Raw genomic sequence first — 15,397 nt, 5'->3', positions numbered from 1 at the left:
CGGCATCCCAAAGCCCAAGCATGAAAAAAGCTATCACCACAACCACTCTTAAATGTCAGTGGTCCCTTTTGGATCTCCTCTCTCATAATTTCCATTCACCATCAAAGCCTTCATTCTCCCACTGCCAAAAACTAATTTTGAGAACAGTTAACCTTTCCATGAAACCTGTGCTGCCCTTCATCATTGCCAGTTGATGCATGCAATAAAAAAAAAAAATACTCGGCGATTCTTGATCGTCCTCGTTTATTACGATGGCCTTTACCTTTTTAGACATATCTAGCAAGGCCCTGTTTGGCAATGTGTCAGCGGTCCCCTTTCTTGTACTTTCTGAATCTTATCTGCTCATCAATTACTCATCCAAACTTTCATCATCTTCTTCTTCTTCTTTTTTGGAGGGGGAGGGTCGGTGGAGCCCCCGGATAGTATTTTCTACAGACTCACAAGGTCGCGTGGCAATGGTCACAACTCCACATGTGTTAGACCAGAGTTGGGCTTATTGGGCTGCATATTTACATCAAACAAGAACTGAATGTATTTTCTTCACCGTCGATTCTCTTGATTCTAAATCCACTGTCAGATCACTTTCATGTCAAAATTTGTAACGATGAGTACCCAAGTGTAAATGTAAGAAATCTAAGCCATAACCATAAAGAGCCAAAACTAGAACCGGGAAGAAGTAGAATCGAAATGGAAACCGCAATCAGGGTTTCTGAAACTGTAAACAAGAACCGTCTTATAAGAGATGTCATAATCAATAATTCTAGGACTGTAATGGTTCTACCCTTCCAAAGAATCGCATCTGCAATACTAGAATTGTCGCCTGTGTCTACCTCACAGTGCCTTGGTTAACGTTCCTACCAAATAAGTTAGGTTTTCGGGACCAGTTGGACATTGTCACGGGCACATATTTTCTCGCTTGAGGGGCCAATTTTGTTTCAGAAGCTACAAACTTCGTTTTAATGCACTTATTTCTCTGCTTCAAAGTCCGCTACCATTAACAGCAGACCCGGCCCGCCAGTCCAGTCCAGGAATGGACGTGACGCAGATGGACGGTGTTAAATTTGACTCGGACGTCTTCAGCACCTCCACTACTCAATGGCAACCACAAAGAAAAGGTGGTCAGAATGAAGAAGATAATGTAGCAGCTTATCTTTGGACTTGTCAACTCCATGGTTCAAAGTTGCGGTTACGGTCGTTACGGTTGTGATCGTGGTCTAAATCGTTCCACATCAATTTCGGTATATCAGTCGCAGTTTTGGCGAGGTGCAAATTTTGAATCATTTAACATTTTAAAAATTGTGAATAATATAAAATAATATGCTAAACAAAAATAATAAAAAATTAGCAAAAGAAACAAAATAATATAAACAAAATATGCTAAACTCGGGTTGATTCGGCTATTTCTAGCCGTGTCGGAAACTTTTCAGCCGAGTTCTCGGTGTTTCGGTCGAATTCTCGGCGATCCATGTATCTTGCAGTCATCTTGTCTCGATATCGGAACTGTGAGAGCTCCGTTCTGATGATTGAATCGGCCGAGTTCGTCTTTGAACCATGGCCAACTCAAAGAGTCTCCAAGATTTACATTCTATTCTTCATTCTGTGAATTGTAATGTACAATGAATTTCCTTGAGCAGAGAGTGTTAACAACGAATAAGAAATGCGTACTCTGCATGCAAGAATGGAGACAGACCAAATAAACAATGTGCTAAGGAAGACTACGGAAAAGGGTAGGCTTAGTGACATTGAGTTCTCCACAGTCACTGATATAAAGGGTCTTCAGGGGTCTATTCCAGATTGCACGAGCAATCTTCGCTCTTTCATCTCCAAGGAACTGCGCAAGATCATTGTATTGTCGGATTCTTTCAGCTGGTTTATATGTAGGGATTGCTGATATTGTTGTCACCACATCCAACCCTAGCATGAAACTCAACCACTTAAGCTGAAGCAATAGAATTCATTAAGTGACTACGTTCACTATCTTCAATCCACAGACAAGAAGTACGCATAATCTTCTAGTGAGCAGAAAACATGAGAAAATAGTTCATTCGGGAAGAAAACGGTAACGCATAATGGCATATTACTTCCAATCCTTCCCAATAATACAAAACCTTTGTGAAAAAATAACACAAATATTTATGACTAAACAGGAAAATTGATAAGAATCAGTGCATTAGCTTTATACAGAATACTCTAGGCAAAACTACTGACCAAATTACAGAAAAGATTGGAAAACGGTTATGCATTTTCTACCTCCGAATTCTTGACATTAGTACACACAAATTAACCAATAAGGCACGATCCCGCGAAACCAAATACAATGTGAAATAAGCCTTGCAATTAAACATGGTATTTGACTCAAAACTCCGCAGTCCACAGATAGAGACTTCATTGCTTTCCTCATACCTTGCATGGGGGACTAATGCAGAACAGGAATAAACTCTAGTCTCTAGAAGGATCACAAATTACGTAGATGAGTCTTGATAATTTCATCAGTGCGGAGGGAGTCCTAGTATCTTTTTAAGGATTACAAGGATTCAAGCAATATGACTTCATATGCTACTGCATTGTTTAAACCGAAGTAGCGCATATCTGCTTCTTCCCAAGTTATTAGCAATTGGATGTTAATCAAAAGCATCCCTCCCCACTCCCTTCAATATCATATTTCGACAGCACTGGGGTTAACGGACGAGCAGTGTAATAGTACTCATGCAGGCTCGCATATATCTCAAAACAAAGTAGCACCTAAATAAAATAGCCCATGCCACAATTTCATACTGGAAACTAAAATTAGAAATTAGATCCCTCAAATTTAGTCATTTTTTCAAATAATAATATACTGTACTAGTAATATATACACTGCCTACAGCAAAATGTCACAAGCACTGCAAAGTAGTTAGTAGCCCATGCCACAATTTCCACAAAAGCAGAACATGCATGCACACCTAAAAATTCCTTTTATCCCAGCATTATACTAGTACTGATCATGCAGGCATCATTATATCTCAAGACAATTGAAAGTTCAGACCAATGGATTGAAGAATAAAAGATAGAGATTGAGAACTGACCTTCAAGCACAGCTCCAAATACAATGTTCTTGTAATCAAGCTGAGGGCAAGGTCCAGGTCCTGTAGTAATCATAAACTCAACATTGTGATAATTGGGGTCCAGCTTAATATCATCCTCCTCGTCGTTCTCGGACAAGCACAATGACAAAATACCAGGCCTCGTATGTTCCAACGTGAAAGCCTTGGACTCAACCGTTTCAGTATTCCTAGTCAACTCCAGAGGCGGCTTGACCTCCCCTTTATCTTTCCGGCCTTGCTTCCCTGCAAGAAAGAATTGTCCCGGGAATATCTTTTGGACTAAAGTGCCCTTGTAGCTCGAGCCGCAGGAGCCGGTGCACATGGCTTTGAAGTTTGAGACGGTTATGGGAACGTGATTGCCGTAGAGGCCGAGGACAAGGCGGCCCACTGGCTCGGCGTCGGTGCAAAGTGAGAGCTCGTCGCCCAGATTTCGGTTGAGGAAGTAAGAGGGGCATATGCTGAAGTCCATGAAGACTCTGTCGGTGATGGTGGTGTCAGGTGGCGGTGGAGGGGAGGTGGAAGAAGAAGAGAGGGGTGTTGGAAGGGATAGAGAGGTGGAGAGGAAGAGGAGGGAGCGCCGGTGGAGTTTGTTGACGGTGGGTTGGTGGTGGTGGTGGTGGGGAAGGAGAGGTGAGGAAGAGAGAGTGGTGGAGCAGCCCATGATGACGACGGTGCTGCATGGTGGGATTGAAAATGTGGGAGGAGGAGGGATGCGAAGGAGAGGAAGAGAGGGGACTATGTGGAGGGTCTTGATGCCACAGAATTGGTTGAGGTGGGGACTACAATGGTGATCTTCTTCTTCTTCGGATGAAGTTTTGGATAAGGGAATTTGGTGAATGAATTATGATATGGCTCTCTATGCTAGAAAAAATCCCGAAAAAGAAAAAGAAAAAACTAAGATTTAATTTGACTCGTGAAGGAAACGTTGGATTATTCTGCGAATTGAGCTCATTTGAGTAATTTAAATGCTTTAACAATGATTTTCCAATCAAATTTCGTAACAATTTGACTCTATTATCATGATTTATAGTGTTGCGAAGCTAATTAGTATCAATTAGCCCCCTCTTTAGAACGAGCCCATTTTGGTAATTCGATGTCGGTAAATGGTTCAAGGCCAGTAGCTGATACACAGAGCTGTCTTTTTTCTTTTCTTTTTTTTCTTTTAAAAGCCGGAACCGCTTTGATAGTGTGTTAGTGTGGACTACGTTGTGCGAGAAATGTAGTCAGACCTGGACTATGCTGATCCCATTAGCTCAAGCTTTCAACTTCTGATGCGTTTGGACTCCTCTTTAAAGGTCAAACGATTGATTTTAGACCTTCAATAGTTCTTGACACGAGTTTGATTTGAACAACAAATGCAAATGTTATTACGAGAAATCAGGATAAGTGAAGTTTACACAAACTGGCAATTGCCTTTCTGGATATGATTTCGCAAATCAGAATCTCAAGGAGCGCCTAGCTAGTTAAAGAACTGGACAGAGACTAAAGACTTCCACTGAAACCAGCTTCTTCCTTGCTACTCTCCTTTCCCAATAGCGCAATATAATCCAGGCTGTACTTGTTCTTCTTCAGATGACTTCGTTAACTTCGTGTCTGTTCTTAATTGATATGACCCTGAGAAACCTATCAGAAAGAGCTTTGGTAGCTTCTACAGATAAGTTGCATTGGCTCCAAGAGTTCTTTCTTGGAAATGTTGCATGATCACATTTGGGACAGATATTCACATTTTCATGCCTCAACTTGTGCAATGCACAACTGCAATTCCTATGGTACGGTCTCCTCTCAATCTCCATGCTGTGCGCTGGTATGCTCAAGGTGCACTGAAGCATCGTCTTTAATCAGCTTCAGCCTCACTGAGCTACGAGAGGTTTGCGAGGTATGAATTTGCCGACATGGTGAGCAATCACCCCAAGTTTATATATCGTTGAGTTGATGTGACTGTATATGGAGTAGCAATTTGAGGGGCTCATATTCCAAATTTAGGTTCCAAGAATTATGATGTTGCCATCTTTACTTCCACAATAAGGTGTAGAGCAGTAGTATGCAAGTCTCATTTTCTTTGAATCCCATTTAATCCAGGAGAGCCAGGTGGATTCAGTAGGCTTGTTTTTGTTCCGACTCCAGTACGGCTTGGATTTTGCTGCAGATGGCTTTAGACTTCAAACCTAGTTTTTGCAGGAAGACTGTTCTCAGATAGTTTTCAACCCAATATTCCTGGTACTGACCTTATCTTTCATTCATTTGACTGGCCATCTTCCACTAACTAGCCGTCAGTCAACCGTTTTGTTATGCACGAAGAGCAAATGACCTTTTTCTATAGAACAAAAGATCTGATATGAATCGCTTGAAGCTCACAAAAAATGCAAGTCATGATTCCATTTCACTGGCTCCATCCATTTGGCGATTTGAATCAGCAGTCCATATAATTTGCTGCTTGTTCAGTCTAATTTTTTTTTTCGATAATTGACAATAGTCTATTCTACACCTATTCTGGCCTATTCTAATGGGGGATCCAATTGAACCAATGGAGGGACCGACGAGAAATGAACCACCATCGGACCAAACGAGTGTACTACACACCCGTTTGAATTTTTTGAAGAGCTACATAATGTGGCAATCAAACCTTGCCTTCCACCCCACCAAACAGGCCACCAGTCAGCCCAAAGGCTGGTGGTTTGTTCAGTCTAATTTACTTGGCAAAGACACAATCGGAACACCGATGTAATTATGCGCACTGGTGTCAGGTTCTTACACTCAAAAACACATTTTAAAAATTGAATATACTTGAGTAGTTACCATCTCCCCGACTGTTTTTAATATTTGCTTCTTCAAAATCACGATATATAACTCTCTGGAACTAAATATTGTGAAGAGGATTTAACGTACTCTTCTACAAACTTTGCAGAAACAAAAATTCTCTTGCACGTTCAGAAGTACTTAAAAGTTTCAGTGGATCAAAAGTGGTATTCAGCTTTTGATCCACAGAGGACAATCCAAATATAACCACCATCACAAATTAATTATAGCATTTTTTTCCTTTTAATAATAGTGCACTGGATATGCATTCACTGCAGCAATTGTGTGATCAAGTGCAACCTTTAGTTAGTGCAGAAAAAGCTCGGTACCACAGACCATTAGCAAAAGCTCCACATGCAGGGATTGGCATTTTCTAAGATTCAGTTTTGACTGTACATCGTGACATTGGAATGGAAAACTATCTTTACGGACATCTTTGTCCAAGTCCTGTAGCTCTGTGCTTTAGATATCAATGTTCTGCAACTATTATAGCTTGTTACAGAAAAGGCTACAATAACTGTTGGTTCGGGTAACCTTTTGCGGTGAACTGCCTTTTAGAATTCAATGACTACATCCAATCTCTTTTGCTTACTTTCATCTTCACTTCTCTGCATCTCCAAACCATAATTCCAAACTATAATTCATGGTCTTGCATTATAGTTGGAATACTTGTGATGGCGCTCTCCTGACGTAATTCACGAATAGAAATGCAAAAGCTTGTAAACTCAAGTACGAATAATTTCCTACAGTTCCTTGTACCAATCTACTGAACTTATCATAGATGCCATTCTGTAAAAGATGTTCCTCGAGATCTTTTGTCATCTTACAACGAGACTCTCGAAAGGCAATTTTCAGCTCTGAACTTTTTATGGCTTGCAGTTAGAGAAAATGTTAGATGTAGCATTTAGTTTCAACTAATGAATCTAGAATCATTTGCACAACAAACATATTATTACTACTATTAATCTATTACATGTATCTTTACAAGACAACGATGATTCCAAACCAAACTGTTACATGTCTGTAATTTTATAGGCCTCATATCAAACCTCTGAATTATCTCTTTGGCAAAGCTCCAAATCTCATTCTGCCATATCAAACTTTGGTGCTAATTATCTTTATTTTTACCCAACAGACGGCTAGCCAGAAAAGGTTGAGGAGACAGCTTTGGGGCTGAAAGGGACAAGGAACATTTACTCCATGACATTCTTCTCAAGAATGAAATGTTCCTGTGTAGACAACAGGCGTTTGGAAAAGCCATTTTCAAGTTGTGCAGTGCACAGCTGCAGTTACGGTGGTATGGCCTCCGCCGAAATTCCGTCTGGTAAATTGATACACTTCCAGCTATAGCACACCAAAGTAAGATGCCAATGGCTCCAATTGTCATATCTCTGGCTTCCCTTTTCGTCTCCTCTATTTTCCTGAATGCTGGTGTTGTAGGGGCTGCCGCTCGGTCTACCTGTATCTGTGCATTTTGGAGAATGAGAAGTACCCTTTGTTGATAGCGGTCAAAGGGGTTAAATATGTGGAGGTCGCTTGTATACATCTTTTCTGTCAACACAACAGTTGGTAAAAATAACAAAAAGGGATCTTAGCTATCATCGTTTAGGCACGATTGCTTCTCGAAACACTTGGAATAAATTAGCCAACTTTGTAGTTTAGACTACGGAGGTTTACGATGGTTTCAAGAAATCCTTTCCATACTAAATCTCCATGGATTTGGGCTTGGGGTGATATCATGTAACCAACAGAAATTTCAAGAAATTGGCATTGTTCTAGCTGGCGTTCTGTTGCGTTGAGCGGTGGTCTCTATGCAAAGAGAATCCCTGTATCGATCGAATCATGTTGCCAACTACATATTTCTACTCATCATTTAGAAAGATTCTTTTTTTTTTTTTTTGGTTTTCGGATTGAATAAATAATTTTTGTTTTGACGATAGATAATTAGGAAATGGATTTGTGACATCGTGCTTTTTAGAACGCATCGAGACTTTGAATGGTCATTGGACATTCATTCGCAATAAACTAGGAAAAGTGCATCAAGAAGAAGACTGAAAAGTCCCAAGATTGTGAATTTTGTGACGGTATTGCTGCACTGATGTTGTGAAGGTTTCAATTTCCCTTGTGTGATCTTATTGGAATTCTATCAGAATTAGGCAATCTTAGAAGAATATTTGTAATCATGGGAAGATTAGAAGTGAGTTCCTTCCCGCCTCCCCCTCCCCCGGCGGCGCCGGCGCCGGCGCCCCCTTTTCCTTTTATTGGCGGTGATCTTAGTGAAATTCTCCTAAAATTAGGAGGCTTTCTAGAAAGAGTGCGAGTGTCTTGGTGTGTACGTAGAAACACGTTTTGACTGGAACTTGTTCTGTCGTTTGAATAAACGCGACCCTCGTTTTAACAGCGTAGGCCCGAAGGCCTTCACTGAGATACTCAGAGGCCGACTTGTAGACCCCCAAGACTTCTTTCTAGCTTTGCGATCAAATGGGGGCCCACTGCCCGCTGCTTTGGCATCCAGACGACCTTGGGCGGCCCATTTAAGCCGTGTATTTGTGTGTGTGTATGTTTTTTCCCCTAAATTCTAAGAAGACATCATGTTGCGTTTTTTAAACAGAGATGGTAAAAATGTTTGAATTAACCTAAATGTGATAGTGTATATATTGTTAAAATAAATTATATATATATATTGACAATGTGTACAGTATCTCCATTGGATCCATGATGTATATGCAAAAGTTGAATTTCAGATTTCAATTTTGCATAGTTGTTATTTACTATTAGATCCATGATATATGTACAAAAATTGTATTTCAAATTCAAATTTTATTTAGTTATTATTTATCCAACGCTAATAATATATATACTGTCAGTATAGAAAAAATTAATCCATACTATTGATATATAAAAAATTGAGTAAATCTTATATACAATGACAGTACCGTTTGATTCATAACACATGTGTAAAAGTTAAATTTCAAATTCGAACTCTGCATAATTGTCATTCATCCAATACACTGTAAGTTTTAGAAAGATTAATCCTAAAAAAATGTTCACCTTGCGTAATTTGTTAGACAACCAAAGCAATAAGTTAGTGCTGAAAGAGTTAAAAGAAAAGAAAAGAAAAAATTAGTGCTCAAAGACTCCACTAAACCTAATTTAGTGTAAATGAAGATAAAAGCAGAACAGAAGTGGCCCTCAATCCTCATGCAATGTGAAGAAGTAGCATCCGTTCCCTGGATCTTTTCACTCCCATTTATTACCCAACTGTTTTTGAAGCTTCGCTCGTTGTTAGTAGTCTTTCAATTCTGATGTATGATGGATGCCTGACATTTGGACGCTTTATTGGGCCATCCAGGCACCCCATTCATTCTAGCAGTACTCTTCCATACCTATGCAGCAAAGACGCTTCAATTTGTGACACACAGCACAAAGTCACTGAAAATCATTCTCAGAGGTTTTCTTGTTTCCCTTCGAAAGCAATTTTTCCTAGGAGAACGCAGCTCTAGACTCTAGACTCGTTTCCACCATGTGCTAACAGTTAAGAAGAGGCTTGGGAAATGAAGAGAGCGTACTTAAATGACTGTACTCCCTCCGTTCCTTATTAGATGGTCTGAATAACTAATTCTCTTAGATTAAGAAAGTTGGTTATTTTCTAAAAGTCAACAAAAGTTTAACTTTACTTCTCAAAATTACCCTTTATCTCTCTTCATCTCTTCAACTACTTTTATTGTTAATGCTACAAATACTGCATTTAATTATTTAGAGTTCCAATTCAAGAAAATTGAAAGGGTAAGCAAGGGTAAATTTGGAAAAAAGTTCATAAATGCTTTCTTGATATCATAAAATGACAGATAAAAAGAAACAATGGATTAGGACATCTAATAAGGAACGGAGGGAGTACTTTATGAATCCCTCTTTTACTTGTTACCTTTTTTTTTTTTTTTGGCTATATATACTAAATATGATATTACTGTCATAGGTTATAGTATATCGAAGAAGCACTGAACTTTTCCGGACTGAGCTGACATGACGAGCTCGGCGTGCTGATGAGGAGAACTAGTTCAACCCTGCAAAACAAACAGGAAGTAGTCTCTTGGGAGACTAACCGGGGAGCCCCGAGGTGATCACCGAGAGCACTCCGACGGTCAAGTTAGTTTTCCGGTGAGCGAAATTCACGGGAAGTAAAGCAGTCGAGAGCAGTGTGCCAATAGTGAGCGTACCTCGTGTAATTGGTGTGCGTTACCATTTATACCTGCTCCAGAGTCCGACCTCAGTACGTTTCGGGACTTGCTTGGTATGACCTCAATCCCGCACTGAAGGGGATCCTCCCCGCCCTCTGCGGGATTACTCCTTGGAGCCCTGCGGAGCCCTAGTGGCGGTGTGTCCCAGGACGATTGCCAGGGGCCCAGGGCTCAAGCCCAGCTCTGCCCCTGCTGGGTTTCCACGTGTCTAGACCCAGGACGGGGCGTCTGTATATATCATTGTATTATCTAACTCCTTGATTACTTTTATCCTATCTAAAATATTAATCGGTCGAACTCTCCCTGAATTTTATCCTTGTGAGCCCTGAATCCAAATCACTACCTTAAGAGAAGAGGTATTGACGTTGGACGGGTGTGAGCCTTGACATATCCCTCAATCAAGGCCAAAAAAAAAAAAAAAAGGCAAGAAAAAAGAGATAGTATGCTGCTTTGTGTACTAAACATGACCAATCAAGGAGAAAGCAAAAATATTTTTAATCCCCGGGCACAGAAGGAGAAGGCAAACTCTATAGTAGATTTATCAAACACTGCACTTGATGGTGTCTAGTGTAAAAGAAATTGAAAATGGGCTCTTTCTATCGATCATTTCTGGTCAAACAATCAAGCCTAGGCAGATGTCCAATCCTAAAAGAGTAAGCATCTTCGTCAATTGATAACATCATTCTTGCTCCCTTAAGTTATTGGACTGAGGGTCGCGTTTTGAATTGGATTTTGGAGAAAAGACTTCCACAAGAAAACTACAACAGGTTCCAGTGGGTAAGTCAATATGATAGGTTTGAAATCCATTTCATGGGTAAAAGACTTCAATTGAGACTTGAGAGGGTTTGAGCTAGGTAGCTGTTTGGCGGTTCACTTTCGCTTCTGTTAATTGCTTTCATTTTGCTCCTTTTTTTTTTCTGTTTTTCTGTCTATAGTATTTTGGAAAATTGGCACGGTATAACATTTTTTTTTTTTTGCAAATGTACTACTCTTTTTTGGGTATGCGGGTGTAACTTTTTTGGGCCAGTAGATTATTCAGTATAATTCGTTTGGATTTTTTTTTAGTTTTCGTAGCAAAAGTAATGCAACGATCTGATATATATATATATATATATTCACAAAAAATATAAATTTTTTTTTTAGAAAATAACAAACCAAACAAGGCGCTGCATCCATTTGGATTGCATTTTTCTGGAGAGTGTTCGAAGGATAAATAACTATAACACTTTTTAAAGATATATTCCCTCCGTCCCACTTTGATAGTCCTGTGTTCCTTTTTCATCTGTCCCAAATTATAGTTCACTTTTCAATTGAAGAATATAGTTGTATTTTATTTTTTCTAAAATACCCTTATTCAATGTAAGTTATTGTTATTATAAACCTACTCCATTTAATGAGAGTTGATTATTTTTTTTACCATCAATTCAAGTTCCCATAAAGTTGTACTCTAATTAATGTGAGGGTATTTTAGAAAAATAACTATCTAAATTGATTGTTCCAATAAAGTTAACTACTTTTTATTAAACTATGTGAAAAAATAATCAGATTTATCAACGTGGGAGAACTATCAAAATGGGACGGAGGGAGTATTATATATGTAAAGTAAAAAAATAATTAAAAAATAGGTTGAAAGAATATTCACGGAAAATGATGAAATTTTTTCGCAAGAAAAACACAATCCAGTCTACCCCATCAATCTAAGTAGTGTCGCTAATCAGGGACCATCATCTTATAAAGGCCTCATAATAATAGTCGAAAAGAGAGCTTTAAGAGAGATACCCGTCAATCTAATAACCGTGGAAAGAGTGATGACCCGCATTATTACTACCATGATTAAGTTTTAAACGGGACCCATGGTGGGTTGGCTGCTGATAAACAAATGGGGACAATTTAATAAATTACTATATGTGTTCGGTTTCAGTAAAAGGGCGATGGGGCCGACACGGGTTATAGTTTTTCCCACTAATTATATATTATATTAAACTAATTTTGCTCGTAATAAACTAATAAAAGCGGAAACGGAACGGACAAAAAAAAAAAAAAAAAACCAAAAAACAAGTAAGCAGACTAACAGACCACGTGGTCCTCCCAAAAGCGCGGGGGGTGAGTGCTTCCCATCACGGCGTTACTTCCCTCCGTCCACGTCTCCCCGAACTCCTCCTATCCCGTGCACACCAGAAATGTTTTGGATCGTTCAGTGGTAAAAACGCTCCAAAGTGGGACCCCTGTAGGTAAAATAAAATTTAAAAAAATCAACAGGTAGTTTCAACTTTCAAGATGGTATGCCTGCTGAATTTTGAATGCCGATACATGCATCTTCAATTGAATTTCCCCTATTAAACTTTGGTTAGATTAGATAACATTTGTTTTCTTCCTTTTTATATTTTTTTATTTAGTAATAAATATATTTCAGTCGACATGAATTTGCACTTGCCACGTTTTCTTTTCTTTCTGCCGTTCTGCAGCTGGAAAGTCGGACTTCTGAGATGTCGCATTGAAATCTGGGCTTCTTCAACCATGTGGAGAAAAAGGGAGTGAAACGAAAACGAGTGAAGAACGCTTTCTGGGATGTTTCTAGTTGCTTCAATGCCAGAGACGAGTGTAAGGAACCTTGAGGCTCTAAAGAGACAAGTCAAGCCAAAATAATATTTTGATATGTTTGTACGAATCGAGATGGAATCCTCTTGCTCATTCATTACCTGAGATAGATAGATGGGATGAAACTACAAGGAAATTTAAGAGAGCGCTCTAAAATAATACATGCACGCCGGCATTAGCAGAAATTAATTTTTGAATCTTTTTTTTGCTCTTTCTCTTGATCATCGACATTTTTGTCTTGCCCGATTCCAACTTTCCACCGCAAAATCACAGCATAAACCAGATTTGAACAGCCCAACGACATGCAATGCAGTCAAGACACAAAATCTGGCAAAAAACAAAAGAACAAACCTACCCACCAGTAGTAATTTCTGAATGTCAACCTTCAGAACATCTTATTTCAAAGAAACGAAGAAACTCCAAAGATCACAACTCATAATTAATAGTACTACTATTTTTCGTGATCGTTTTCGTCTTCTCTACTCAAAACCAACTGGGGTCTCCTAGCCTCCGCCCCAAACGCCGGAGAAGTGCAAGGCGAAGGGGAGGAATTGCTGTGATTACTTGCAGCCCCCATTAGAGCTAGACAACCCTCGCTCCAGGAACGCCTGATAGGGTACGAAACATTGTTGTACTTGGACGCGTGGCTGCAGTGACCCCGGGATTTATGCAAAGCGCAGCTACAATTGCGGTGGTAAGGTCTCCTTTGGATCCCCAAATCGGAGCCGGAAATGCACCCGTCAAACATACCTCGGAGGATTCCGTCACCAGCTGCTCCTGTGGCCATCCCCTTCCGTTCCTCTTACTAATTCGTCTACTCTTCTCTCCTCCCTCTGCTCTCTTATATGTGTGAAATCTGATCAAGGGTGAGGAGGGTGCGAGCTAGAGGGAGAGACAGATTTAAAAGGTGGGTGGAAATGGCATTTTATAAAAATGGAGGAGATGAAGCTTATAAATGACGAAGACCAGAAGAGGAGGGAGGAGTGATGACAGACGGAGAGAGAACGGAAGCGGATGCAACAGCGCCTTATGCGGAATTATTATACGGTCTCTTCAACAACAAACCCCCACCCAACAAGTTGTGCAACCTAGCCGCATACTCCTGGGATTCCCACACTCATTAAATAACCGACCCGGTACAACGCAACCGATACGCGCTACGGGGCCCCCCTTCTGCCGGTCTACGATATTAACACTCCTTGGGGGTTCTTGATTTTTTTTTTTTTTTTTGTAAACCGTTTGGTGTCCGAGGATTATTTTGGATATGATATTATTTGAAATAATTATTTTTTATAATATGATATATGTGAAATAAAAAATAATTTAAAATATAAAAAAAGTAATTAAAAAAAACTTATTTATGATATAAATAAAAAAAAATGATGTATAAACGTTAAACACGCTCTATATAATATCGGATTAATCCAAAATCGAGCATATTAATTTCTATGGAAGCATATACTGAGGGACCCAGGAGACACAAACGAGACTCGAGAAATTGGGAAGCTTCCTACTACTACTTTACCTCGAAGTAGCCAGTGGGTTTGTTTGGATTGAGCATTATTTACCCAGTTTTATTTGCTTACATCATCATTATAATTTTCAGTACACCTTTTTACCTTCCCAATTACCTTTTTATCTCACATACATCACATCACAAAAAGTGCTACAGTAAAAATATTCCAAATAATCCCAAATAACTTACAATCCAAACTATTTAAGTTTGACTTGAATTCCTAAGGTAATATATTGACTTAATTCTTAAGAAAAATATCAACATAGAGTTATACTATACATCTTATGCATACTAGTACTAGTATTACTTCACCGCAAAGTAGCCGCTAACTGAGTGTGTTTGGATTGTAAGTTATTTGAGATATTTTTACTGTAATATTTTTTGTGATGTGATGTATGTGAAATAAAAAGGTAATTGGGAAGATAAAAATGATGTATTGGAAATTGTAATGGTGATGTAAGCAATTATATTTGGACAAATAACTCATAATCCGAACACACTAATTTAACTTTGACTTGAAATCCTAAGAATAATATCAATATAGAGATATACTATGCATATTCTAGAGAGCGGGGGTTAGATTGAGTGGTAAGATTAAAAAGATTATAATTAGAATATATGACAAATATCATATTTAAGTTTAAGTTTACTGCATTGATATAAACAAAGTAAATATAACCCAAAGAAAACTATTAATTCCCTTGTGTGTACATAAAAATTAAAAGAGTATACTATTTTCGTAGAAATATAATTCAACTTTTCCTGAAAATGAGTCTGATCAATTGATGCAGTCTGTCATAGAAAAAGAGTGAACGGTTGTGGTCATAATCTTTGCATGTAATTGATCAGACTCATACACGGTTTGACTGACCCAAACACTCATGCGGGAATGCAGCAGCTTCATGCCTGATATCACTTTTTTTTAATGCCTGGCATCACGAAGCCTGAAATTATGAGGATTAAAATATAGGGATAATATCATAAACCTCCTCTGAAATTTCTCTTAATATCACTTAGCGCCCATAAGATTTTAAAATATCACGTATCTCTCTTACTTCTATGATTTGTGTAATAAGAGTTTGAGAACTCCTAAACTACCATTTTACTCATTCTGCTAAATAAAAATACTCCGAAACCACTTTGTTTATTCCGGAAAAAAAAAACAC

At 38.9% G+C, this 15,397-nt stretch overlaps 1 protein-coding gene and 1 non-coding gene across 2 annotated transcripts; both read right to left on the bottom strand.

The window, feature by feature from the left end:
• Positions 1-1,565: 1,565 nt before the first annotated feature.
• On the bottom strand, positions 1,566-4,036 carry LOC113693874 (peptidyl-prolyl cis-trans isomerase CYP28, chloroplastic). The gene is made up of 2 exons (XM_027212627.2): positions 3,066-4,036; positions 1,566-1,914 (listed from the first exon to the last, which is right to left on the bottom strand). The coding sequence occupies exons 1-2, from the start codon at positions 3,742-3,744 to the stop codon at positions 1,706-1,708; spliced, it is 888 nt and encodes a 295-aa protein (XP_027068428.1). The 5' UTR covers positions 3,745-4,036; the 3' UTR covers positions 1,566-1,705.
• Positions 4,037-8,931: 4,895 nt separating this feature from the next.
• On the bottom strand, positions 8,932-13,889 carry LOC113691474 (uncharacterized). Its single transcript, XR_011815774.1, has 2 exons — positions 12,552-13,889; positions 8,932-12,342 (listed from the first exon to the last, which is right to left on the bottom strand). It is a non-coding gene; the product is annotated as an uncharacterized protein (transcript).
• Positions 13,890-15,397: the final 1,508 nt, after the last annotated feature.

The sequence above is a fragment of the Coffea arabica genome, chromosome 6c, assembly GCF_036785885.1.
Source record: "Coffea arabica cultivar ET-39 chromosome 6c, Coffea Arabica ET-39 HiFi, whole genome shotgun sequence".
Classification (NCBI taxonomy): Eukaryota; Viridiplantae; Streptophyta; class Magnoliopsida; order Gentianales; family Rubiaceae; genus Coffea; species Coffea arabica.
The sequence above is the reverse complement of the archived record's forward strand: the minus strand, read 5'-3'. Positions and strand labels throughout refer to the sequence as shown.